The 25,954-nt window shown below is 38.5% G+C and overlaps 1 protein-coding gene across 14 annotated transcripts in view; it reads left to right on the forward strand.

Annotated features, from left to right (window-relative positions):
• Positions 1-25,954, forward strand: part of PLCB4 (phospholipase C beta 4) — a 399,190-nt gene that overhangs the window by 335,874 nt on the left and 37,362 nt on the right. For all 14 annotated transcript variants that reach the window (XM_073236931.1, XM_037017489.2, XM_037017483.2 and 11 more), the window contains 7 exons: positions 1,078-1,180; positions 3,096-3,260; positions 5,536-5,740; positions 15,842-15,930; positions 16,699-16,849; positions 24,757-24,806; positions 24,942-25,007. In XM_073236931.1, the coding sequence (XP_073093032.1) occupies positions 1,078-1,180; positions 3,096-3,260; positions 5,536-5,740; positions 15,842-15,930; positions 16,699-16,849; positions 24,757-24,806; positions 24,942-25,007 (829 nt within the window). The remainder of the gene's footprint in view (positions 1-1,077; positions 1,181-3,095; positions 3,261-5,535; positions 5,741-15,841; positions 15,931-16,698; positions 16,850-24,756; positions 24,807-24,941; positions 25,008-25,954) is intronic.

Genomic DNA, 25,954 nt, shown 5'->3' on the forward strand with positions numbered 1-25,954 from the left:
TGCATGAAATCTATATGCCAGTTTGGGGAATAGTGCCGTCTTAACAATACTAAGTCTTCTAATCCAGGAACACAGATATCTCTCTATTTATTTAGGTCTTTCATTTCTTTCAACAGTGTTTTCTAGTTTTTAAAGTATATACCCTTATTTTAGGTTTATTCCAACATATTTTGTTCTTGAAATTATTTTGTCAATTTCATTTTTGAACTGTTCACTGCTAGTATGTAGAAATAAAATTGATTTTTGTATATTCACTTTTGTATCCTGCAGCCTTGCTGAACTAATTTATTAGTTCTAATAATTTTTTAGTGGGTTTCTTAGTGTTTTCTGTATACACGATCATGTCATGTGTGAAGAGAAATAGTTTTACTTCTTTCCAATCTATAGACCATTTATTTTATTTTATTGCCTAATTACCCTGGTTAGAAATGGAGAAATCATTACATCTTTATTTTCACCTGCTTCTACATGAAATTTCACATTTCCTTTGATTATGAACACAGACAAAAATCTACAGTGATATTAATGGTGCTTGTGACTCTGACACCAATATAAATCAACAGTATTTTCATATCACATTGCTGTTGTTACAGATCTAAAAATATTTTATGGAGATCAGTATTTTGAAACTATTATAATAACCAGACTTGTCATTAGATCTCAGAATTTACTGCATTAATTAAAATACATTATAGAAGTAGAATGTCACATAATTTTCCATATTTTGATAACTATCTCATATAATTGATATTTCATGGTTATTCTTTTATTTTATGCATGTAAGAGAAAGTATATAAAAGAGTCCATGGCATAAGGAAATTCAAGACAAGATGACAGTATCAGGAAGTCCTAGATGTCACAAGCCTGGAGTCTTGAGAGCAGTCCTTCTGCCCTGCTCCTCTTTGGGATTATCTGTAGGGCAGGGATATTCCCTTCAACCCTTGGAGCCACTGCCTAAAAGCCTGGCTCCTAAGTTAAAGATGAGGAAAAAGAAATATTTTCTGTCTTGAATAGTGATTGTTTTATCCTTTGTAAAGGCAACTAATAAAATAAACTCCTATACTTTTGTCCCACCAGCTACCTTCTCAAACCAGATTTCATGAGACGGCCTGATCGGACATTTGATCCCTTCTCTGAAACTCCTGTTGATGGGGTTATTGCAGCCACTTGCTCAGTGCAGGTAAGGCTTCTGCTCTTCACAGAATAGTATAAATGTGCATGCAGAGGCTCTTGGAAAAGACTTAAGAAATCACAATGAAAATATTTAATGTCAAGTTGCAACAGCCATGTGTTGCTCTCAACTTTGACTTAAAATTTCTCCTTTTTTTTCTTGAGATACATTTTCTTCCACTAGTAAAATTAGTAGCTACTTTTAGTGAAAGATGCTAGACCAAAAAAAGTACCTTCTAGAGAATCTGGGGCAACCAGGAGTGTTCACGAATTGCTGGTGGGACTGTAAAATAGTACAGCCACTTTAGAAGATAATTTGGTGGTTCCTTATGAAATTCATCATACTCTTACCATAATATCCAGCAGTTGCACACCTTCATATTTACAAATGAATTGAAAACCTATGTGCACACACTTACACAGAGATGTTTGTAGCAGCTTTATTTATAATTGCCAAAATTTGGAAGCAAGCAAGATGCCCGTTAGTAGGGTAAATGGATAAATAAATGGATATACGGTGGTATATCAAGGCAATGGAATATTATTTAGCACTTAAAAGAAATGAGCTATAAAGCCATGAAAAGTCATGGAGGAAACATAATGAAGTCAAAGAAGCCAGTGTGGAAAACAATATCCTCTATGGTTCCAACTATATGACATTCTGGAAAAAGGTAAAGCTATGGAGATAGTAAAAAAGATGAGAGGTTGGGAGAGGGAAGAATAGGATGAACAGAGCACAGAGGTTTTTAGGGCAGTCAAACTACTCCGTATGGTACTGCAGCAGTGGATATGTGACATTATACATTTGTCCAAATCCATAGAATACATACCACCAAGAAGGAAGCTTAATATGAGTGTGGACTTTGACAATGATGTGTCAGTGTAGATTCACTGATTATAACAAATGCATCAGTGTGGGGCAAGATACCCACAGTGGGGGAGAGCAGGGGTGGTTGGGGACAGGGCTAGATGAGAACTCCCTACTTTCTGCTCACTTTTACTGTGAACCCAAAACTGCTAAAAAAATTAAGTATTAATGAAACAGCACCTACTGTATGAGCCCATTTGTACAAAAATCCTAGAAAATGGAAACTAATGTATAGTGACAGAATGTAAATCAGTTTTTTCCTCTAGACCAAGATGGAGAGGGGGATGGTTAACAACAGGGCACAAAGAAACTTCAGTGGGGTGATGGAAATGTTTATTGTCTTAACTGTGGCAATAGTTACACAGATGTGCTTGTGTATCAAAACTGATCTCACTGACCTTAAATATGTCCAGTTTATTGTATGTCAGTTATACCTTAAAAAGTTGTTCCCAAAATTATTATTGTTAGATAATGCAGAAAAAGACTAATAAATGGCATTTGAAAAGCAAACGAAAAATAGTCTCCCCATAGCTTCCTAAAAGATAGAATCGAATGCTGGTCTTTACAAAAATTAACAGTGTCATAGCTCACCTGTGTCAATATCAGCCAAGAATAACAGGCAAATTTGAATAATACTTTTCTTTCTGTGTGTCTCTTCTCAAAACTTTTAAAAGAATTCAGTAAAAGTGTGGCATGACAGAATGTCAGAGCTATGAAGGGATCATAAGGTATAATTGAGTCCATCGCTTCATTTCATAGTTGTGGACACTTAGGTAAAACAAAGGTGTATAGACACTATGTCTTTGTATTATATGATTCATGCTTTTACTTCTTTCTTTCCCTAGACAGTTCTCAGAAGTAGAACCTCTGCCTGGAATAGTTGTTTGCATGTAGTAGTTGCCCAATAATGTTGTAGTTTAATAAGGAATGAATATGTTATTTCCGCAGGTAAAGAAAATTTCTGAAAGTGAACAGAGAATGTTTTCCAGATTATTCTTTGCTACTGATGACTTCATGGGCTTTACTTCTCTTTTTTCCTGTTTCTGTATTGCCACAGGTCATATCAGGTCAGTTCTTATCAGATAAGAAAATTGGCACATACGTAGAAGTGGATATGTATGGGTTACCCACTGACACTATACGGAAGGAATTCCGAACTCGCATGGTGATGAACAATGGACTCAATCCAGTTTACAATGAAGAGTCATTTGTATTTCGGAAGGTAGGACATTTTCAGTGTGCCAGATTCACTCTGCTAACTTGGAAGCCACATTTTAGTGCATAGACACTACATGATGTAGGGACAATTACTCAGTCCTAAATGTCTTCTTTTTCCCCTCTTGTAATGGATAACCCCTGTAGCTGTTATAGGATTGTTGTTTCCGTTTGTCTCTGTGCCCCTGCGGCTCTCCTTTCCCCCTTGGAAGACTTGATCTTCTATGTGGGATTGTCCAAGCTCCAGGTTTGCAGCCTATTTAGAATGTGTCCTCCCTGGTGACACCATCATACACTGGAGAGTTTTTCTCTGCCCCAGCAGTGGTAGTAACTTGCACTGTTCCTTTAGGACAGGTAGGATGTTGCCCCCAAAACTATGGCCAGTAAGTGTCCTTCAGTGGGGCAGTTGGTATTGTTCTATGCCTCCAGAAAATACGGTACCTGATGCTACTCTCAGATTCTATGCATCAAGTACTGCTTTTGTTTTTCTGTTTCTTTTCCCCCCATACTATACTATACATCCATCAACCAGTCAGTCATTTTCTCTAATGATTCCATTTTTAATTTGTGACCATTTTTTTCTCTTTGTTTCTCTTTTGTCAGTTGAAGGTGTATTGAAAAATTAATGCACTAGCAGTACTGCCTCTAGGAATGTCTCCTTTATTCTTTCCTCCCACTTCTTCTGTTACCCTGACCAAAACGGTTTCTTGCTTCTTTTTTAGGCGCAGATTTTCCAGGTGTTTCTGCTCCATTTATGTGTCATGCAACACAGATAATCAGCTTCTTATCTTAACAGAAATAGGGGTTATCAACTTCAGAACAGGCCAACTGACTTGCAGAACTCAATCGTGGAAGATCAGTGTAGTTCACTGAAACAAGCCAGTTTGAACTTTACACTCTCCCTGTGCTGTGATATTATCAGTGCTACACCCCATTCTCACCTTCTCTTCAGCAGTCAGGGTGTGTGCAGCCAAACTGCACACACAGCCATAATTTGTGTCTTTTTTTCTTCTCATGTTTTCCCTTTTGTTCCAGCTGGATCTGTTGTCATTCTGGCCAGTGTTCTTTGACATAATGAATAATCCCTGTATACATTTTTAGAAATTCAGCAAATTGACTTCAGGTATTCTTTGTTTTTGATGAATAAGGAAATATCAAACTTGGTTAAAAACATGTTAAGATCTTGGCTAATTAGATTTAAAGCATGTAATATCACTGGCCCCAGAAACAAGATGCCTGTTCTGGATCCTTCAGTGTTCTTTAGAAGTTAAATTGCTTTTCTTTGGTGCCAAGTGCTGTAACTTTGTTTTCTTTCTTGTTATCGTTTTTGTTATTTTCCCTAATCTCACCAGGTAAGCCCCCTTTCACCACACAAGGAACAATAGTGTGACTGAAGTTGACTTAATTTTAGCTTGATTCCTCCTTTTCACCTTCATGAAGTTGAAATTAAATTATGACCTCTAGGCATAAATGAGGAACCAGTCTGTGGTCTAGCTTTAGATATACAGTACTCAGATCAGCCATGATATCTTGCTTGCTGTTAGCCAGGGAAAGGACTGACTAAAAACATTGGATTTTCTTTTGTCTTATTGCCTTTTATAGCTGAATAGGGATCTGCTATCTGAACTCAGACATGTACACTTATTCATTTTGGGGATGGCAAGAGTAGATGGCTTGGGTGCATGTTAATGTTTCAGGCTGTCCCATCATACTGTATTTAATATCCTGAAATATGTCAAAAGCTGAGGAGTGCCACGAAAAGGGAGAATCCAGATTTATGTATGTATTGTCTTTTATACAAGAAGTGTTTCCTCAAAGATACATACCATAGAATGTGTCAGATGCTATCAGAGCTAGATGTCAGAAGGAGCCCAGCTACTAGACAGATCACAGGATTAGAAGTCAAAAGCCCAATTCCCAGGCCCAGCTCTCACTATCTCTGAGATTAAGGAAAGTCACTTTACATCTCAGGGTGTCCTTTTGCCATCCATTGCCTGAGCAAGGGTAGGGAGAGAGCACAGATGTGGAACTAGTGATCTTTCACACACATTCCATTTAAAACGTTAAATGAAATGATTTCCATGAAACCTGTTTAATAGCCTTTCTCAGTGGCTTGGGTACTGTAGCTTATACATTATGCTTCAGGAATACAAATCCATCAAGGGCTTATTTTCACCAAAAAAGAGCATTTAAGAGCAGTATGGCTCTTGTCCAGGTTCCTAGCATGGTTCTAGGAAGCTGCATTCCAAAACTCAATGAAAAGTACCACTGTCTGTTTGCAGGTAATCCTCCCTGACCTGGCAGTCTTGAGAATAGCAGTGTATGATGACAACAACAAGCTGATTGGCCAGAGGATTCTTCCACTGGATGGCCTCCAAGCCGGCTATCGACACATTTCCCTTCGAAATGAGGGAAATAAACCATTATCGCTGCCAACAATTTTCTGCAATATTGTTCTTAAGACGTATGTGCCTGATGGGTTTGGAGGTAAGTTAAACATTTGGATACAGAATATGAGATACATATATATATATACATATATATATATATATATGTATATATATATATGTAATACACATATAATCCTAAATTACAAGATTATAAAATATTTTACCAAGGGATAAAAAAGTATCTATTCCTGCCAGTGTTGCCAACCCTCGTAGCCTTGAAGGAATCAAAGATAAATAGTAACCTCAGGCTTCCTAGTAAGACATGAGAGGGAAGGGCTCGGTTACCTTCAAGGTTCTTTCTTTCTTTAAAATGCTATGGTTTTGTCATTGCACCATCATTCAAAGGGGGAAAAAGACATAACTAATGTGGAACCATAAATATCAACAACTGTATCACTAAAAGATTTAAATTGAATTCAACTATCAACACGCCTGGATTTTTCTTTCAATTTCACAAAAAATCCTAGTCATCAGTTCACAGAAGACCATCTTTGGTTTTACTGAGGTATTCAATGGAAGGAATCAAAATCTGGACCAAGTCATAGAATTTTGCTTAAACTCTACATATTAGCTTTTTATAACCCCCAACTAAGCCAAGAACATAGAAAGAAAACAAAGATCCTCTATATTCTCAAGAGTCTGTTGACCATAGGGAAACAGCCGAGTGTTTGCATCATATAAAGCAATGGTTCAGATTCTAACTCTCCACTGCTGGCAGGGTGACCTCGGAACAGTGGCATAAGCTCTCAAACTCCATATTTCCTGGCCGGCAAAGTGAAGCCACTGCTACTCCACCATAACATTCTTGCAACTTGCTCAACATTGTGCTGTATAATACAGTAAGGCTCAAAATTGTGCTCATGCCATGTGTGTGGCTGCAGATACAGACTCACTTTGTACTCCACTGGAACACATCACAGTTTTCTGGAGGGAATTTTGGATTATTCTGTTGTTTGTTTTTAATAATGCACGCTTGAAGGCCGATTTTCTGCAACCAGTCCTCAACTTTAACAATGCTGATGGCAGGTTCAAAATGTAAAGTAAGCCATGAGGCCTTTTTAGTCACAAAACCCAGAATAAAGGCTCCTTCCTCTTCCTCCCTTGTTTTCCATGAAACAAGGAGGCCTATTAGAAGCTGCAGTGTATACCACAGCAGATATAATCACATAAAGGAGGTGGAGTCGGGGTGCTCTGGGGCTTGGTACACGGGTCAGAGTGGAGGAGACCAACAGTGTGGGTTTGGAGCACATGATGGTCACATGGCATCAGCAGGTGAATTAAGTCACGTTCCACCATCTTGAGCTTAGAATGCAGGCAGTGTTTAATACCTAATATATTTTAGAAACAGTTGTATTAACAAATATGATGGAAGACTTAACAGTGTTGCCTCTGCATGGGTTACTTTTCAAATGAAACACTGTAATTCATCCCAAGGAAATAGGCCATTTGAATAGAAAAAGTGAAGAGAGAATTTGTTGAGCTCCTACTTTGTGTCAAGGACTTTATATGGAGTCCAGGAATGTGAAATTGGGTATATAAAGTCCAGGAATGTGAAATTGGGTATGGATATATGTAGGTCTATAAGGAAGAAATATCTGTATTCATAAGGTAGGTTATTACCATGGCCATGTTTATGTAAGTATTGATTCAAATTAATCGCTTTAAACATAGTCATGCAAGTATTCTTTCCTAATATGTCATTGTAGTCACTTGCTTTTTGTCAGAAGCATTTGAAGTTTCTGGACCATGTTTTCATTGATGGGGTTCTGCAGTTGATGCCTTCACCTCAGATTTGACATTCAAAGGCAATGCAGAATTCCCTGATCATTTCTTTTATGTGTAAAGAAACCAGGGGCAGACATTACGAGAGTTCTGAAGATAACAAAATAAGAATATGAAAACTGTCTTTCTCCAGATTTCTGATTTTCTTTACAGCCTCTCGACTCACATGATGTGTCCATATTTTATCTACCTAACTAACCTCCCACATTCAGATCTGCACCAGCATAGTAGGAAATCCATAGAGTCTCTGGTCCCTTGAACACTGATATTCTTTGTTGACTCTATAAGAAAAAGTTCAAAATGAAACTGTATCATTTCACTCCAGCATTTTCTAGGAAAAAAAGGAAAGTTTCCGATATACACTATCAGATTTTAACATGGCCAAAGACAGATAATATGGATTAATTCATTCATTTCCCAAATACGTGTAGCAGGTTTTATTCTATAAAAGGCAAACTGATAAAATATGCATCAGAAAGCAATTCTGAGAGCACAAAGCATAAAAAAGGAGGGCCATCTGTAATTCCACTGCCCAGAGAGAACTCTGTTACCATATTGGACCCTTTACTTCCAATCTCATTTCTTCTATTTTATTTTTAATTAAATTGGATCTTACTGTACACACTCATTTTGACTCACTATTTAAGAATTAATCTCTTTTTTATTTTTACTTAATAGGGAGCATTTTCCTATGCCATGAAATATTTATACTGGCTATGTGGAATTCCATTTTATGTATGCAATAATTTAGTTATTGATAAATATTGAAGTCATTGTCATTTTCCTTTCTTACAAGCAATACTGGGCTTAAGAACCCTAAATTAAGGCTTTTGAAATATTCATAATTACTTCCTAAAAGTGAATCCTTTGAAGTGGAAGGAGTGTATACATATTTAAAGCTTTTAGGTACACATTACCAAATAACCTATCAGCAGTGTATGAGTTTAACTTTTGTTATCATTCACTAGTTTAATTAGTGAAAGTGGAAGTTCACTGGTGTATTCATTTATAGTATTTGTTTCAAAGGAAAAGATGTATTCAACCATTATTATTTAGCACATACTTTTCAAATGGCCTCGGTAAGAGTTTCAGAATTCTAATCCCTTAGTAATGTCATCATGATTGTTTTTAAGCACCAATAACTCAATGTTCTACATGATTTTTAAATATATTTTAAGACACATTAATGTTATGTGGGTGGCATCATTCTATAGAGGGAAGAAAAATGTTTCTAAAAGGCTTTTCGAAGTTAAGAAATTCCTTAGGAAGGGCTTAGGCATTTACAGGGGCTTCTGATCACTTCTCCTGAGGTTCTGTGCTGTGAGGTCTCCCTATGATGATGAATTCCTACCGATGAGATAATTTGATACTTTGACAAATGCCCATAATTACTTCGACCTTTTGGCATTTAGTACTATTTAGAAGCCTTGAACTCTGGGCTGCCCTGGGGCGCTCCCAACATGAGACAGATCTAGAGCCAGTGTTTTCCACCCTGACCCTCTTCTACCCATCTGTTCTCTGCTTTCCATCCTTCCCCATCAGGAGACAGAGGCAGGGAATTCTAGTACAACTTCTTCTCCTTCTCGTTTCTAAAGTATAACTCCAAAGACCCACAAAGAAATAACAGCACAAAGATGGCAACTTTTCGTTAATGGTTCTATTCGTAAGCTGCTAGGTATGAAAATATCTGTGGGCTGAAGAACAGAGATGAAGCCTTTGAACTATCAGAAACAAAACGTTGATGTGAGAAAAAAGGTAACACTTAGGAAAGGGATAGCTAGGGAATGCATCAAGAAGCTTCCATTTAATGTTCTCAATATTATTTTGCTACTGAACATAGAATAAAACAGTCTCTCATTTACTCCCACACTCATAAGCAAGACAGAGGTATTAGGCTGGGTGCTGCGATTCCTTTCCCTTTGTCAAAGCCAGTGAGGCTCAGCATACTGGGGTTGTCCATGCTGTTCTGTCCAGCAAATGCCCCTGACACTGGCACTTACCCACCATGGCAGCTTTGTCTCTGCTGATCACTGCTCTTGGTGACAGGGAGCAGTTCCAAAGCTGGTGACAGTTATACGCTTGTCAGTAGTTCTCTTTTCCCACCCACTGTTGCTTTTGATGGGTTTTATCATTTGTATTTCTTTTATTATTACCAAGTGGCAGGGAGGAGAACAAATAAGAGAACGGATGCCATTCTTTGAGAATACAGTCTATGGGGCATCAGCGTTGTATTTCAGTGTCACTCTGATTGTGTTTCATGAGCCCCTTGGCACTTGCTCCCTGAGCAGTGTTTAGCACCGTTTCTGTGACTATAGACTTTGTCTTCTCTTTTGCAACTAGACTATTTTATGTAAGCAAAAATGAAATGGCCCTTTATTGATTGCCATTTCCCCTGTCTGTCTCCCTTTTTATAATTCAAGACACATCGCAAGAGGTGGAGGTGGGTGTTTCTTGTTCTCTCTGCCCAACATCTTCACATGGTTGCTTTCTGACCCCTTTGCAAAGTTAGTTGGCTGTTTCGCACATCATGTAGTTGCAGAGGAGGAATATCTTTAATTAAGATGCCATTCCTAGAGTATGATCTCAGGATTTCCTGATACAATTTAAAATTGTTCCATTTTGTCCTCTCTTTTATAGGTGCTAAAACCCTTTATTCTAACTGAAATTTGTTGACAAAGTGATTTGAATAGCAGGGATATCCACTTGTATGGCCTCTTCTGGACTGCAGAGTACATTAGTAAGAACACCAAGAAGAACAGCTCCAGAGGGGAAGGGGCCAGGATGGATTATGGTGAAATACCTGGAAGTGCCAGCCAGGCTAAATAAATGTAAACAGGCTCCTTATTACACAGTTCTTCAGCATGCACTGTGGAGTCCGAGAAGACCAGGCACAGAAGCATTTCCTGGTCTTCTTTGACCACAGGATCTTTTTTGTCCCTGCACCTACTGTATCTTTCAGCTTTGTAGGAAATACAGTTTAGAAAATGCTTAATCATTAGAAACTTGAAGAGGTAATCTAAAATCATAGTTATGGAATTTGTTGATCTTTAGTCACATTGCTTTGCCTCCAACAGGAGAACATGTATTTTTCTGTTGCCTTTATCTCTTAACAAGATAGAAACCGCAGAGTGGGGAACAGGCAGGAGCCTGAGCCAGGAGTGAGTACGGAGATGTATTCAGTGCACATTGGTGCCCACCACCAAGGCACCCAAATTAAATGCCTTGAAAAGCAATGGTTAAACAACAAGCAAACAAACAAAAGACTGAACTCTCCCCAAAAGCCAATAAGTGTCTGGAAGTCTGTGCTAAGGGATAACTATCTTCTGTTCAGTTTTTGAGGATGCCTAAATTGATGCTTTCAATTCATATGGAAGGAAGGAAGGATGGGTGGGAGGGAGGGAGGGGAAAATGGAATATACATGGAAAGTCTTCACCAGGAGAGACCAGCCTTTTGGAAATGGCACTAAACCCAGAAATAGGTGGCATTTTTTTAAAAAAATAGAAATAAGTATTACTCCCATTAAGTCCAGGAGAAAAAAGCAAATGAGAAAAAGCAAATTGGTTTATTTTTTAAAAGGAAGGTTCCTGAGCCTAGGCTGTGGCCTCCAGGAATCTGGGGCACTTTAGCTTGGCCTTGTGGGTGCTGTAGAGCAGGGGCTTGCATGCATGTGTCTCCATCTGTTAGATGTTCAGTGTGGCTCGTCCCTAGACAGGCCTATTCATACACCAGTCAGTGTTGATCAGCATTTCAAATCCATTCTTGCCACTGGCTTGTCCTGTGGAATGCTGGACTACACGAGATATGGCCAACCATGGTGTCCCCCAAAACAAGGGAAGAAGCCCCGTGAAATGTCATATTGACATCAAAGAAAGGCACCAAGCTTACTTGAATATACAAAACTTTGGCCGAGAATATGCCAGATGTATTTAACTGCTTCCTCAAATCTTTCTTTTTGAGGCAAAGGAAAAATAAATAACATTTCAAATAGAGTTTTACAAGTATATATAGGTATGAAATATTTGAGATATAGCTTCTCCACCTCTGGTCATATGTTATCTTAAATTTGGTTATTAAAATCAGTTTCCTTTTTTGATATAACGTGTATTTATATGTACACAAATGCATGTGTGTGTGTGTGTGTATGTGTGTGTGTGTAAAGTAGATATTTAAAAGGCAGGTGTATATGGCTCTAGTCAGAGAAGAAACTGAGTTACAGTAGAAAAAGTACCTAAAAGAGTCCACGACAGGCCTTGGATCCTGAGTCCTGAACCATTTTGCTGAAAAATTTTGGTGGATTTATTCCAGGTACACAGTTGCCTTTCTCTGTATTAATCTATTAGTCTAGCTGCAGAATGATTTCCTGCCACCACATGGCAAAATTGTCTGTCCTAAAAGTATTAATTTATTGTTTTCATTTGCCAGGAATGAACCACTATCTCAGGTAACCTTCTACCCTATGCCTTGTCCAAGGCATTTAGTCCTTTCTTGAACTCAAATTATAAGGCAAGATTTCAAGATGTAGAGGCATAACTTCCCAGCAGTTTCTAGAATTGTTATTATTGATAATTGGGGATAGATTTAAGTAATGATATTTATGTAACAAGTGGATAAATCAGCAGCATCTTATTTTGAGGTATAATTTAGGCAATATCCACATAATCTTACAGCATCTGCATGATAAGGACATCTCAGCCATCTTGTCCATGTAATACAAAACAATATGTAACCTAGTTTACCCACTGCTTATATATTACAAAATATAGAACATGTATTGTATATCAGAATTGTGCAGAACCAGCCCTCCAGGCTGAGACCAAAGCATAAATAAACAGAAAGAATACCCGAGGGATCCCCCAAGATCAAGCCATGACTGAGGCCTTCGAAGGTCTCCAGGGGCTGATGGATCCTCCTTCTTAGCAACGATAAATCCTGTTTTGTTTGAAAGAACTTAAGTAGCAGAAATTTTTTTCTCAGTGACCATTGATAATCAAATTTACCACAAACTGGGAAACTTGAAACAACAGAAGTTTATTCTCTGTCAGTTCTGGAGGCTACGGATTTGAAATCAAAAGTGTCAACAGGTCTGGGGAAAACCCTTCCTTTCCCCTTCCTAGCTCTTGCTGGCTCCCAAGTCCTCAGTGGCTTGTGGCTGCATCACTCTATTCTCTGTCTCTGTCATCACAACGCTGCTCCTCTTCTTATAAGGGCATTAGTCATTGGATTTAGGGTCCACTCTCACCCAATATGATCTCATCTCAGTCTTTAATTACACATAGAAAAACCTTAGAAATAAGATCACCTTCCAAGGTTCCAGGTAGACATGGATTGTGGAGGGCAGTGTTCAGCCCACTACACCCTCTTAATTCTGCTGTATTTTCTTAGCACTCATTTTTCCATTAGTTATTCTTCAATAATAACTGTAAAGCTTATCAGGAACAAACTTTGTTAGGAATGTCCATCATGCATATAAGTTGCTATAGTATGTATATGAACCACTAATTTTCTGATAAAAGAAAATGATGAAGAAAGCTTTTTTGCACTGTTTCTTGCAAAGTCATCTTTTGTAAGAAAATTGACAGCCCATCGAAATATCTGCCATGGGAGTAATTTAGTACATAAACCCAATGGAACATAATCCATTCTCTAAAAGTAATTTTCAAAACTGTACTGATATAATCTAATAATAAATGGAAAAAGCAAATCATAGAATTTTAAATAAACCATGTACAATACATAGTCATGGGAAAAGTTACACAAGGATATACAAAAGTGGAAGTAGCTTGGTTAGAATTATGAATCATTTCACTCTTTAATGTCCTGCTTTATTAGTTTTTATAATGGGTTTTTAAGTAATAAAACATTATCTGTTATTCCTACTGGAAGGACTACCAGTTACCCCTCAAAAATGCCGAGTACCCTCTTCAAGCCCCACATTGATGGTATATCATTAAAGATAAGCAAGTATTTGTTTCCTAACAAGCCAGCCCTGGGGGCCATGCACTGACATGTGCCAGTGGGAAGCTAAGGCTCGGTGTATCCAATCTGAGAGGGTGCTGGGAAGCCTATGCTGGATCGGTCTTCTCCAGGCAAAGGCAGGAGAATCCAGTGGGCACCATATAAGTGTCACTTGGCTCCGTAGCCAGTGTGGATGACTCAGGGAAGGAGGAGGCATTTGGGAGTCAGACCCAGAGGCTAAGTCCTGAGCCTACTCAGTGAGTTTAGCACCATGGCAAGTGGGACAACCAGGCTTTATCTGCCCCCATGTGACCCATATGAAGTCACAATCCCTCCTCTGTAATATTCTTACAAAGAAAGTGAAGCCTTAGATCTGAATGACACAAGGAAGCATTAGTATTCCAACTGTGTGACATTTTATAGGATATGTGATTGGTCTCCTCAATGAGTGTTTGCATTATGAAACATTAGGAGGGACTATTCTAGATAAAAATATATTTAATTTTATTTTTAATATTATAATTAATGTAATAATATAATTTATAATTAATATAGTACATTATATTTAGTATCATCAATATTATAATTGTATTATTAAGAAAATACAAATAATTAACATAAGTGCCAAAGATATAGTGCAGACTTTGTATATTGAATCAAACAAATTGTAAATAAGGGAATCTTAAAATGGGCCATTTATTATATCATAGTAAGGAATTACTGACAGTTTTCTTAGCTACAGTATAAGATTGTCCTTCTTTTTCTTAGAATTAATTAGAATGAAATGTTATGTCTGGAATTTGCCTTAAAATATTTCAGAAGAGACAGAAAGAAAAAAGGAAAGATAAAGATGTGGCAACCGTTGATGATTATTAGGTCTTCATCATCAATTTATGGGGGTTATTTTACTTTTCTCTCTACTTTTGTGTATGTTTGAAAATGTTCAGAGTAATGAGTTCAAATAGGAAAATACATTCCTAGAATATTAACTTCCAAACATGACTACCTATGATTTTTCCTAAGTGAGATTTAAGGGCTAATTTGTTCACATTGCCCATTATGAGGGAAAGAATTCTTCAGGAAATGAGTGGTATCTAGACTCAAACCTTCCCATATACCACTGGTAGGAGAAAATAAATTGATGCAAATTGTGGGAAGAACAGTTTGCAATAACCCCCCAAAAGGACACATGCCCTTACCCATGATTCCACCTTCTAGAAGTTTATTCTGAAGGTAGCATATGCAAAAGTTTGCTGTGAGATCAAGAATGTTCACTGCAACACTCTTTACATTGTCAAAGAACTGGAAGTAATCTACCACTCTATCAACAAGGAACCAGTTAAAGAAATTGTAGCCATTTAGAAAATGGAATATTTAAGTGGCCCTTAAAAGTAATGTAGGAGATCTATATTGCTGATATGAGAGTGTTCCAAAGATACGTAATGTTAAAAACTTGGTGCAGAAAATTTTGAACCCATTTGGAGTTTCAAAAAATATCTATAAAGATGCAAGAAATGGATAACAATATATTGGGTATATGATTGGCAGGAGAGGAGTTTTTTACTTCTCATTTTATATATTTGAATGTTTATCATGTGCATGTCGTATTTTCTATTTTAAAAGGGAAAAGAAAAATTTTAACTGAGAAGTTATCCTAAGAGTGTAATTAGGAAAGTTATTCTGATAGGAGAAAATTGATAAATACACAGTTTTAAAATTTGTAAATAAACTATGTACTGTTTTAAGATAATAAGAATAATTATTCCTTCTATAGTTGGTAAATTATGCAAAATTATGTGAGATTATGCTTGAAAGTAGGTGGAACTCTTCAAATGAAATTATATAAAAGATGAAGTTTTACTGTTTTTAGTGCATGTTAAAGCTGAGAAAACATGGGAGAAATATTTAAGTTTACCATGGAATCAAAATTGGCTTTAAATATGCATTAGCTTTCTGTGTCTATAAATAAGACCTACCATGCTCCAGACACTTTTTACATTCATCATCTCATTGAATGCTCATAGTATTCCTTCAGAGTGGAAGGTATCAACCTTAATTTTAAGATGAAGAACTGAGCTGAGGACATTAATCAAGTTGCTCAAAATCACACAAGTAAGTCACCAGAATCCAAGGCAATTCACTTGGCTGGCCCTGCCACACTGCCTTCTTCATTTGGAGGAAAACTAAGGAGGAAACAACAGAAAAATCACCTGACCCTTGAGTCTTTCCTTTACTTCTTGTTTCACACAACTAGCTCTGCTTTCCTAACCTTGTCTTATGTCCTAGATGACACTTAACAGAAGGCATAGTGGGGTCCAGGATAATGAATACTTTCTTAACTGAATTTTCTTAGATATTTTCAGCAAAACAGAATTAACAGCTCAGTGATTTTTTTTTCAGATATTGTGGATGCTTTATCAGATCCAAAGAAATTTCTTTCCATTACGGAAAAAAGAGCAGACCAAATGAGAGCCATGGGCATTGAAACTGTAAGTCGTCATGGTTGAGTAAAGAAAACTGAGTTGGGGATATTTGGATATCAGTAGTTACAAGAGCAGGACAGAGTAGTGAATTATTACAGCAAGTTCAAGAAGGGTTTTTGAAACAACTTATCAATTCAACAATCATTTCAAGGGCCTTTGAGAGTGTAGCATAGTTAATAAAATGTGACTATCATCTGAAAAATCTGTTTCATCACTGTGGCTTACCTCACATCTGGGGACCCTTGCCACATTAGAAACATCCCACTAGGATCAGGAAACATTCCTATTAGAAATGGGAAACATCCATAATACTTTTAGAAATGTTTAAAATACAGGATGCTTTTGTGATACACTGAAGTATCAGCTAATCCAAGTCCGTGAATTAATGAAATTGGTATTTACTATTGTTAATTTTTTACCTGTTACATTCAGCCTTCTCCCACTTCAGTACACACTGTGTTGTTTCTTTTGTCTTTTAAGCTCCCTTTACTATACTCCTCATTTAGAATGGAAGCAGAAGTCTCTCCAATACCTAGAAAAAGAGAAGGAATAGCCTGCTTGTCAACAAATTACATCTTCTTTCCCTGGCTTCATCCCTTGCCTCAAGCCTGAGGAAACCATGTAATCTCTTCTCCTGCCAGGCAGAGATCTGCCAAAAGAGTTGAAGGGGAGAAGCTGAGAAGTCCAGACTGGATTCAGTAAAATGAAGAATGTGCAAGGCACTTGAACTTGAGGTTGCTTTCATTTGGGTTAATACAAATGTTTCTATTCCAGAGTGACATAGCTGATGTGCCCAGTGATACTTCTAAGAATGACAAGAAAGGAAAAGCCAACACTGCCAAAGCGAACGTGACCCCACAGAGCAGCTCCGAGCTCAGACCAGCCACCACAGCCACCCTGGGGTCTAGCGTGGAAGCCAAGAAAGGTAAGGAAGAGTTGTTCAGACTCCTTATCTGTTCCGGCAATTTAAACTATTTTTAAAGAGTCTTTTGTGAAGGTATTTAGTATTGTACATTTTCCAATCTTCATTGTCCCATAAAACTTGAGAGCAGTTTTTGAATTGTACAAACTGCTCAATTTCCTTGACTTTTGAACAGAGAGCACCTTCGTTACCCTAGATCCCCTGCACCTTAGTTACACTAGGTACAATATCCATGGTTTTAGACAATGTTCAAATTCAGGCTCCTTAATGAAAAGAACTTCCACACAGCAGACTCTGCTAACACATCCCCACTTTGTTCTGGACACCACCACAGGCACTTACCTAGACAGGCAGGTGGTGGGCTCATGAACCAACAGAATCATAATGGTTGGGATATTTCTAGATTCCCTTATTGACAATTTCCTCCCATCAGTGGATATTTAGCATCTGTGATTATCTATTTATAAAATTACCAGATGGGTATTTGTAGGCCAATTCCTTTTTTTAATAAAATTTAGTTTATATATGATATATTGGTTTCAGATAAACAACTTAATGATTCATCAATTATATATATTACTAAATGCTTTCCATGATAAGTGCAGTTACCATCTGTCACCACACAAGATATTACAATATTATGAACTATATTCCCTATGCAATAGCCAAGATATGGAAGCAACAGGAGAGTCCATCAGCAGATGAATGGATAAAGAAGATGTACTACATACACACAACGGAATATTATTCAGCCATAAAAAAGAAATAAATCCTGCCAGTTGCAACAACATGAATAGACCTAGAGGGTATTATGCTCAGTGAAATAAATCAGAGAAAGACAGATACTACATGGTTTCACTTATATGTGGAATCTGAAAAACAAAACAAACAAAACAGAAACAGACTAATAAAACACAGAATACAGACAGTTGGTTACCATGGTGTGGAGGGAGGGATGGGTGACACAGGTGAAAGGGGTAAACAGGTTCAAACTTCAAATCATTTGAAGGCCGATTCTATGTGGTTACCTATAGATGAAATAAAAGATCAGTAAGAGGTATCATCACAAAGAATTATGCATCCCATGTGCCAATATTCAGCCAGTATATAGGAGAACAAACATACTGGTTATTTAAAGCTGAGTTCCATTCTGATTGGCCCACATCCATTCTGAGTAGATGGTGCTTATCCCCTCCTGGTAATTAAATATTTTAAATATTCTCCTTGACCATGAATCATTTACTAAACTCTCTCTTCCTATTTTAATAAGAATTTCTTTTTCTTAATGTTTTTTTTAATCGGTATATTTCCCATTTACCCGTGAATTCAGTGTCCTTGGTGTTAAGAAATCAAGCTGTTCATATACTTAAGTACACACAGTGCTGCAGTGTAAGGTAAGAAATGACAGACTTCCCCAAATGAAAATACCAGGGTAATTTAGCAGGAAACTAAGTGTTCATTGAACTTTGTAAAACAAATTAGAAAATGAAACTGCAAAAAACTTGCCCAAATTGTACTTTGCCTTCTGCTGTTTGTTTGTTCTTCTCTGGAAATGTGGAGTGAGGTGATGATACAGGCTTTGAGCATTCATACCAGCATTGGTTATTATTAACATTGGTCACTCAGACATGGAATGATAATGGAAAATGGGAGTTTTTGTTTAAAGTTCTTGTATCACCCCCACTAGTACATAAAGCCATTAGCAATTATAGTGAGTTAAGTGACCTGAAAAACAGTACAGTGCAACCAACTTACAGAGGACAAATGTGATCCTAGTTCTAGAAGGAACGTACGTGTGTTTAGAACTGCCTCACCCCTGGTTCCAAACAAGACTGCATTGGAAAGAGCCAAGCAGCTTTCACTTCTACTCCTGTCTTTTTGGCAGATGCCCTAGAAAGAGCATCTACATTCTGTTTCATTTTGGCTTTTTATGCAGGAAACTCAGAGGCCTATTCTAAGTGATAGCACTAGGTTCTATGAGAAATGCCTTCACACCATGAGGGACCTCATGTGGCTAGAGGGGCAATAAGGGGCAGGTTCCCACACAACAGCCAAACCAGGCAATGGTCAATGAGAGCTCACCCCTCAGAAACAGGAGGAGAGACGGTATCCCTTCCAACAAGCATCCCAGAAAAGACCTGGAGAAGATTCCAGTTGAGCTGGGCCTTGAAACATAGTTCTTACTTGAACAGAAAGAGGAGGAGGAGGAGCCAAGGGAAAGCAGCCAGGAAACAGCAACATAGGAAGCAACACAGACGTAGGAAAAGGGGGCTGGATGCATGCTGATAGGTGGTAGCAGATAGTCACTTTTGTTGGTCTGGAAAGGGTCTGGGACCATCCTGAGAAAACAATGAAAAATTACAATCAAAGGAGTATGTTAAGATTGATACAGTGTTGGGAGAAGAACTCGTTGAAAAGGGTAGATAGATGCTAAGAGCCAGTTAAGATTTACGGTATTCATGCTCTTATAATAAAGATACACATTATATTTATATTTGTATCATATATTATATTCACATTATGTGATAACAACTGGAGAAATGTATTATGTCAGGCAAGACCACACTCCCTGATCATCAATGTGTCCCTGGAACTGTGCATAGCAAAGATCTAGTGGTCTCTTCTTTGGGGAAGTAAATGGCTGATTAATGGGTGACCTATTCTAGTGACAAGGAGGATCTGGATTAAGCTGGAAGTAGTCAGGGGAAAAGGAAGTGAAAGAAGAATAGAAATAAGTTGGTACCTTGGATATAGGCTTTAGGAAAAAGGTGGGTCAGTGGTAACTCAGAGAATTTAAAGACAGGTCACAGATAGATGGTGCCATTTTGAAAAAAATTGAGAAGTCAAGACAAGGAACTGTTTTTGGTGAGATGATTCTAGTCCTGGTCATCACTGAGTTCAGGTGGTGGATGATACATCTGGGCAGAAACATGTGATAGCAGAGCTGTGACAGGTCAAGAGAAGGGAGGAGAGACAAAGACAGAATATAAGAATGTATTTGGGAAGGTAGAAGGAAAGGAAAAAAAGAAAAGTGGAAATACCTGTATTATAGAATAAGGAGATTTGAGAAGGTATTGTAGACAGTCCGAAGATGGCTACACTGCAAAGTCACTGTTGAATCAGGTGTGCTCAGATGCTGAGAGTGGAAACCAAGTTAGAGGATTTGATGACTGAAGACATTAAATGGTTGTTCTAGAGGACAGTAGCATGTTGGGAACTGATGAAGAGAAAGAAAAGGAAAATGCAAGAGAGGGGTATACAGTGAAACAAGGCTCTGAGGAAGAGCTAAATTAAGAGAAAGGGAGAGATCCTGCTACATAAGGAGGAAAGACACATGTTCTGCCTGAGCCAAGAGGATGAGTGAAGAGTGGTTTCAGGGTGGAAAGGAAGAACTCTGATGATGGTGTATCAGTTAGCTTAGGCTGCATGAGGAATGACCTCAAATTTTAGTGGCTTAAAACAGCCACCATTTATTGAGATCATGTTTCAATGGGTTGATCAGTCTGAGCTGACTTGGCCAGCCTCTATGCCTTGCTCATGCATCTGCAGTTGATTGGTGCATTAGACTGGAAGCTAGATAGGGAAAGGCCTTATTCAGATGTCTGTCTGCAGGCAAGTTGTCTCATCACCCACCATCCTCAACAGGCTTGTTCATGTGGTGCTTCCAGAGTCTCAAAACTAGTCCTTTTGCACCTCCTGCTAGTAGTGTCCTATTAGCCAGAGCAGATCACGAAGTTAACCCATATTCAAAGTGTAGAAAAACGACTCTACCTCTTGATAAGAGGAGGAAAAATTGTGGCTATTTTTGCAGCATACCACAGATAGATTCCATCTGCTCTAAGAAATTAGATAGGTGCCCCTCTGCTGGGAGAGATGGGAAACAAAACTGAGAAATAAAACTATAGAACAACTTTGGAATAGCCCCTGGCTCAAAATAACAATCCGCAAGAAATATGGAGAAGGTCTGCTGCACAGCACAAAGGACCCAGGTGAGGGTTGGTGACATGAATTGTCAGTGTAGCTTGATCTCATTACTTGTTCAGCAAGGCCCAGAAGATAAGCAATAGACATGGACAAAGCAGATCTTTTAGGGGGTTCCATGCCCCTAATGTCATAATGTTTGTGGTGTGGAACCAAAGAGATTAGAGAGTCTAATGTATAAGAGATTGTATCAGCTGGCTATTGCTATGCTGTGTAACAAGCAACTCCAAAAATCAGTGACTTTAAATAAAAGTTAGAATTTGTTATGGTTCATGAGGTTATCTGGGTGGTTTTTCTCACCATGGCTAGGTTAGTATCAGTGGGTTAGATAGACCACACTGCTGATCTTGGCTGTGCTTGCTTGTTTAAGGGCTCAGTGGGCTTTAGGTTGATGTAAGGTGACATTGGCTGGACAAGGGGCTATCTTCCATATGGGCTCTCATCTTCTATCAGGCTACCCTGGGCTTGTTTACTTGGCAGTTGCAGGTTTCTAAGATGGAGAATGGTCCCTGGAGTCCTAGGCTTAGAACTGGCAGAGTGTTGTTTCTGCTGCGTTCCCTTTAACAGGCAAGGTACATGGCCGAGCCCAAATTCAAGAGTTGGGACACAGACCCCACATCTTGTTAGGAGGAGCTCCAAAGTCATGTGGATGGAGGGGTGAAGAATTTTGACCTTTTTTTTTTTTCATTTAATCTAACACACTGATTATAATATCCAGGTTAATACTCAACTCACGGTGATTTCAGAGGGGAGAGGCATGCTAAAAAAGGGCAAAGAGGAGCAAGGAGCAAAATAAGGGTAAAGAGCATGCACGGTGGATGTGAGCAAGTAAATAATGTTGGCAGTATGGAAATTGTGGTGAGAAATAGGCCCCTCTAACCTATAGGTCTCAGAGGAGGGATGGTTTCAAGCAATGATAACATTGCATTTACAGCTGTCAATGAGAGATGAGGTAAAGTGGAGAATAAAAGTTTCTAGATAGGAGGCATCATAGTAATGAGAAGGAAAGTAATGAAATGGATACTTCTCATGTATATTGACCACTGTGCTGGATGCTTGGGAGTGCCTGCATAGGAAAACTGTGAGCCAGATGCCGACGTCCATGGAGCAGGTGAGTACAACCTGGAATGTACCAACTCCACAGAGCCTGGTTTGAGGGATGGGCCTCTTTCTCTGAAGGACAGCCTTTAGGAGAATGACAGAGAAGTACAAGAGGGAGATTTGTAGGTATTCTTCCTACTCCTCTCTATGAATTGGGGGGCCAGGGGAGTAAACTGTATTTGGGGAAATAAACTCTACTCCAGGGGCCTTCATGGGGAGATGACATTTGAGAAAGCAAGCTCCCCTTTTTTCTCAAAGAACTCTTTTAATTTGGGTCACCCCAAAGCAGACAGAGACAAGATTTCAAGTGCAACTGTCTATTTGGAGGGTACAGTGCACCCAGGTAGAAGCATGGGGAAGTGATGAAAGGAAGGGAGGGTAGCCACTGATCAGAGTGCTTTCAAGCTGGTTACCACTGAGACACCTTGAGCTTAATGCCTCTGGAGAACTTCTGATGGCTGGTGTGGGACACACCTCAGAGTCATCCTCCTGGACAGGTGAGGGATTGGGGGAATGCATACCTCCACTCCAGTCAGCCTTTTGTTGAGAGCTCTGGTGGGAGGGATAAATTCTTCAACAATTCTAGATTGACAGATAAAGCATGTTTTGGAGGACAAAGTCCTCAGTTAAGGAAATGTAGGTGTTGGCAGTTGGTTGTCAGCTACAGTGAGCCATTGTGGAGGGGACTAGGTGTATGGGTGGAGCCTGACAGAATTTGCTGCAGATATCTAAGTGAGGAGTTGTGAAGTTCTAAAGGGCTCCTGTTAGACAAGGAACCAAATAGCAGTACTACCCCAGTGCTGCTTGATTTTCTCTTTGATTTTAAGAATAAAGAATTAAGAAAACTCAACTTTTAGTTGATCTCCAAAGTATGGTTTGGAAGAAAACAAGTTATTTTTAATGGGCTATGTTGTTAAAAACAAAAACTTTATGTAATAAGAGTACCAAATATTTGGAGCCCACAATGTTTACATAATCCTACTTGCACACCATGGAGGCCTGTAGACTTGCATTGTCAGTGTTAGGAGCCATTAGCCACATATGGCTACTTGAATTTATTTAAATTAATTTAAAACTTAAACTTAAAGATTAAAACTTGAATTCCTGAGTTGCACTAGCAACATTTCAGGTGGCCAAAAGCCACATGTAGCTAATGGCTGTCCATTGGACAGCTCACGTAAGGAACATTTCCATTATCATCAAAAGGTCTATCAGACATACTGCTCTGCGGCATACAGGGGTAGCTGCTCATGTACCACTTCCTGTTCTGTAGAGTATGGGTTTTTTTCCAACTAAGTCATTTATAGGGATTAAAATTTTTACAACCTATTTGACTATTTCTCAAAAAAAAAAGGAAAACCAGGTGATTGAAGGAATTTTATGTTCCTATAGGTTCCTGCTAATCAAAATATAGTTGAATCAAGACTAAAAAAGAATTCCCATGTGTCTGGCCAGACTCTTAGTATTTTCCAAATCTCTGGAGGACCTTGCATGCCTCCCTATCCTCTGTGTTTATTTTGCAATGGAGAAAACGGAGATCCAAAGATAGGGAGCTCTTAACCATCCTGGATTCACTCCTCAGCCCTACATTGTCTCTTCTCATCCACAGTAAAGCAGGTAGTTAGTTTGTGATGTGAGACCTAAGAGATCAGAGAGCAACCCCATGTTCCCATGAGACCATATCATAAAATGTTATAGATCACAAGAATGATTTCTTTCAGCTGTGATCCCCCCTTTTCCAGCCTTATCGCCATCACACTGGATGTGCACACCTTAAAATGAATAAAACTGGAAAACAAGATCCTGGGACTTGATGCTTGTCTTCCTTGAATATCTCATACCTAGCCTTTGGGATTCTAATGGAAATCAATTATAGTACTGAGTACACATTCATTTTGTTTGCCTAAAAAGAAAATCTGCACTCAAACAGAAGGTGTCTTGGGAATTCTTTTGCAACTATGGTTGCCATGGCAACATCATCCTCACATCACTGATAGCAGGATAACGTGATATATTACCCCAGGCCCTCAGGACAGCCTCCTATTACCCAACTGTTTACCTTCATTTTTTTCCTCAGTAGCATATTGTTTAAATGATGGAACTAAATTTGGTAAAAGAAATAAGCTAAAAAATATGTTTTGTTCTTTGATGATGAAATTGAGAATTGACTTGGGAGTTAGTTGGCTGGTAAGGTATGACTTGAAACACAAAGAGTAACTCTAATAGACGCTGGTCAGATCTTCTTTATGGGGTCAGCACCCCATCACCCAGCTGTGTATTGGCTGATTACAAAGAATAGATGCCCCCATCTCCAGAGAATTGCCTTCAGACTATGGAAGTTCTCTTGCTGGAAATGCCTGGGAAGTTTTGTAAAACCTCTGAAGCCCTCAGCTGCCTAATATAGGTTACAAAAACCCAGTCTCCTTACCTCAAGGTAGAACAACTTTGGAGAGCTACTTACACTAAAGAGCTCCCTGTAGAATCGGGCTGATGCTGGACTTCAGGTAGAAATATACCCTGCCTTCTTCTGGCCAATCCTGCTTCTCTCACCCCCCCCTGGGGCTTTCTCCCAAGAGCATTCCCTCAATCACTCATGTGCACAGGAATCGCTGTCATAGGTTCTGCTTGTAGGGAACCTGAATTAAGACAATAGTCATTTCAATGAAGTGTCCAGTTCATTTCTTTGTAATAAACTGAGATGGTTATATCCATAACATTACAAGTGAAGCTGTTTCAGAATCTTTAGATGAGATTTCAAAACTGTGTATTTTGTATTATGTTATTCTCTCTAATTTTTAATACACACAGTGACTTCATTTTTTTTCAAGGTATTGAACTTATCCCTCAAGTGAGGATAGAAGATTTAAAGCAGATGAAGGTAAATTGCTCAGTCATTTTGCAAGCATTCTTGTATTAAGCATATTGGTGAAACCAACATATTTTTATTTCTCAACAAATGCAGTCGTCATGGCTACAAAAAACTTATTTTGGATGCTCTTCATTTTTTCTCCAGGCTTACTTGAAGCATTTAAAGAAACAACAGAAGGAACTAAATTCTTTAAAGAAGAAACATGCAAAGGTACAGTGTTTGTGTGTGTGTGTGTGTGTGTGTGTGTGTGCATGCATATGTTTGTATGGTTTCATTTGTTTTTTTACTTGTAGCTCTCTGATGAAAACCTCAAGTTATTGTTTTATGTTATGGACCAATAAATCCTTCACAGCCAAAACCCCAACTCTGTAATGGAGACCAACCAACTGGACAGCAGTACCTTCATTTTTAACTAGTTTAACTAGTTAAAATGTTTAACTAGTTTAACTAGTTTAACTAGTTAAAATGTAATTAAGAAATAGAGTCCACTTGGGATTGGTTGTGTTAAAAAAACAACATTCAACCGAGTAAATCTGAAGATCTAATTGGCTTTATTAAGTGATTCATCCCCTTAACAAGTAGAGATACTCTGAGGAATTATACAAAATGGAAGGGTTTTATAAGAAGGAGGGTGGGGCAAGGAAATTAGCAAGACTGTTTGAGACAAGGTCACCCTTCTTTAGTGGGGAAGGAAAGGGTCTTATGCAGATGACCTCACCATTTTGGGGGCTGGAGAGGACAGATTACCTCATTGGTGCTGACCAGAGAATTGCTGATTGACAGTTGAGACTACATTTCTGGGAGAGGTTGCAGTTAGACTAGGCATTACAGCCCCTTGTATCCTGGCCCAGCACAAGTGTTTTGCTCTAGACCCTGTAGCTTTTTTTTTAACAATTGTCCCTGATTCGTAGTCTGTATTTCTAATAGTGATTTCTAAAGCATAGCAAAACTTCACCAATTTATAAAATTGTTTAACTAATACTACGGCTTTATTTAAAATAGTGGGCCACTGCCTGACTACTGACGCTCAGCTCACAGTGTTAACCTCTAGGCACCTAAGTCTTCCTTCAGACCCGAGCAAATAGTTTACTGCTCACAGTGCTGGTGAGGCCTAAACCTCTCACCATGGCCTCCAGAGGGAGCGCTCTTCCCGCTTT

This window comes from Manis javanica, chromosome 5 (assembly GCF_040802235.1).
Source record: "Manis javanica isolate MJ-LG chromosome 5, MJ_LKY, whole genome shotgun sequence".
Classification (NCBI taxonomy): Eukaryota; Metazoa; Chordata; class Mammalia; order Pholidota; family Manidae; genus Manis; species Manis javanica.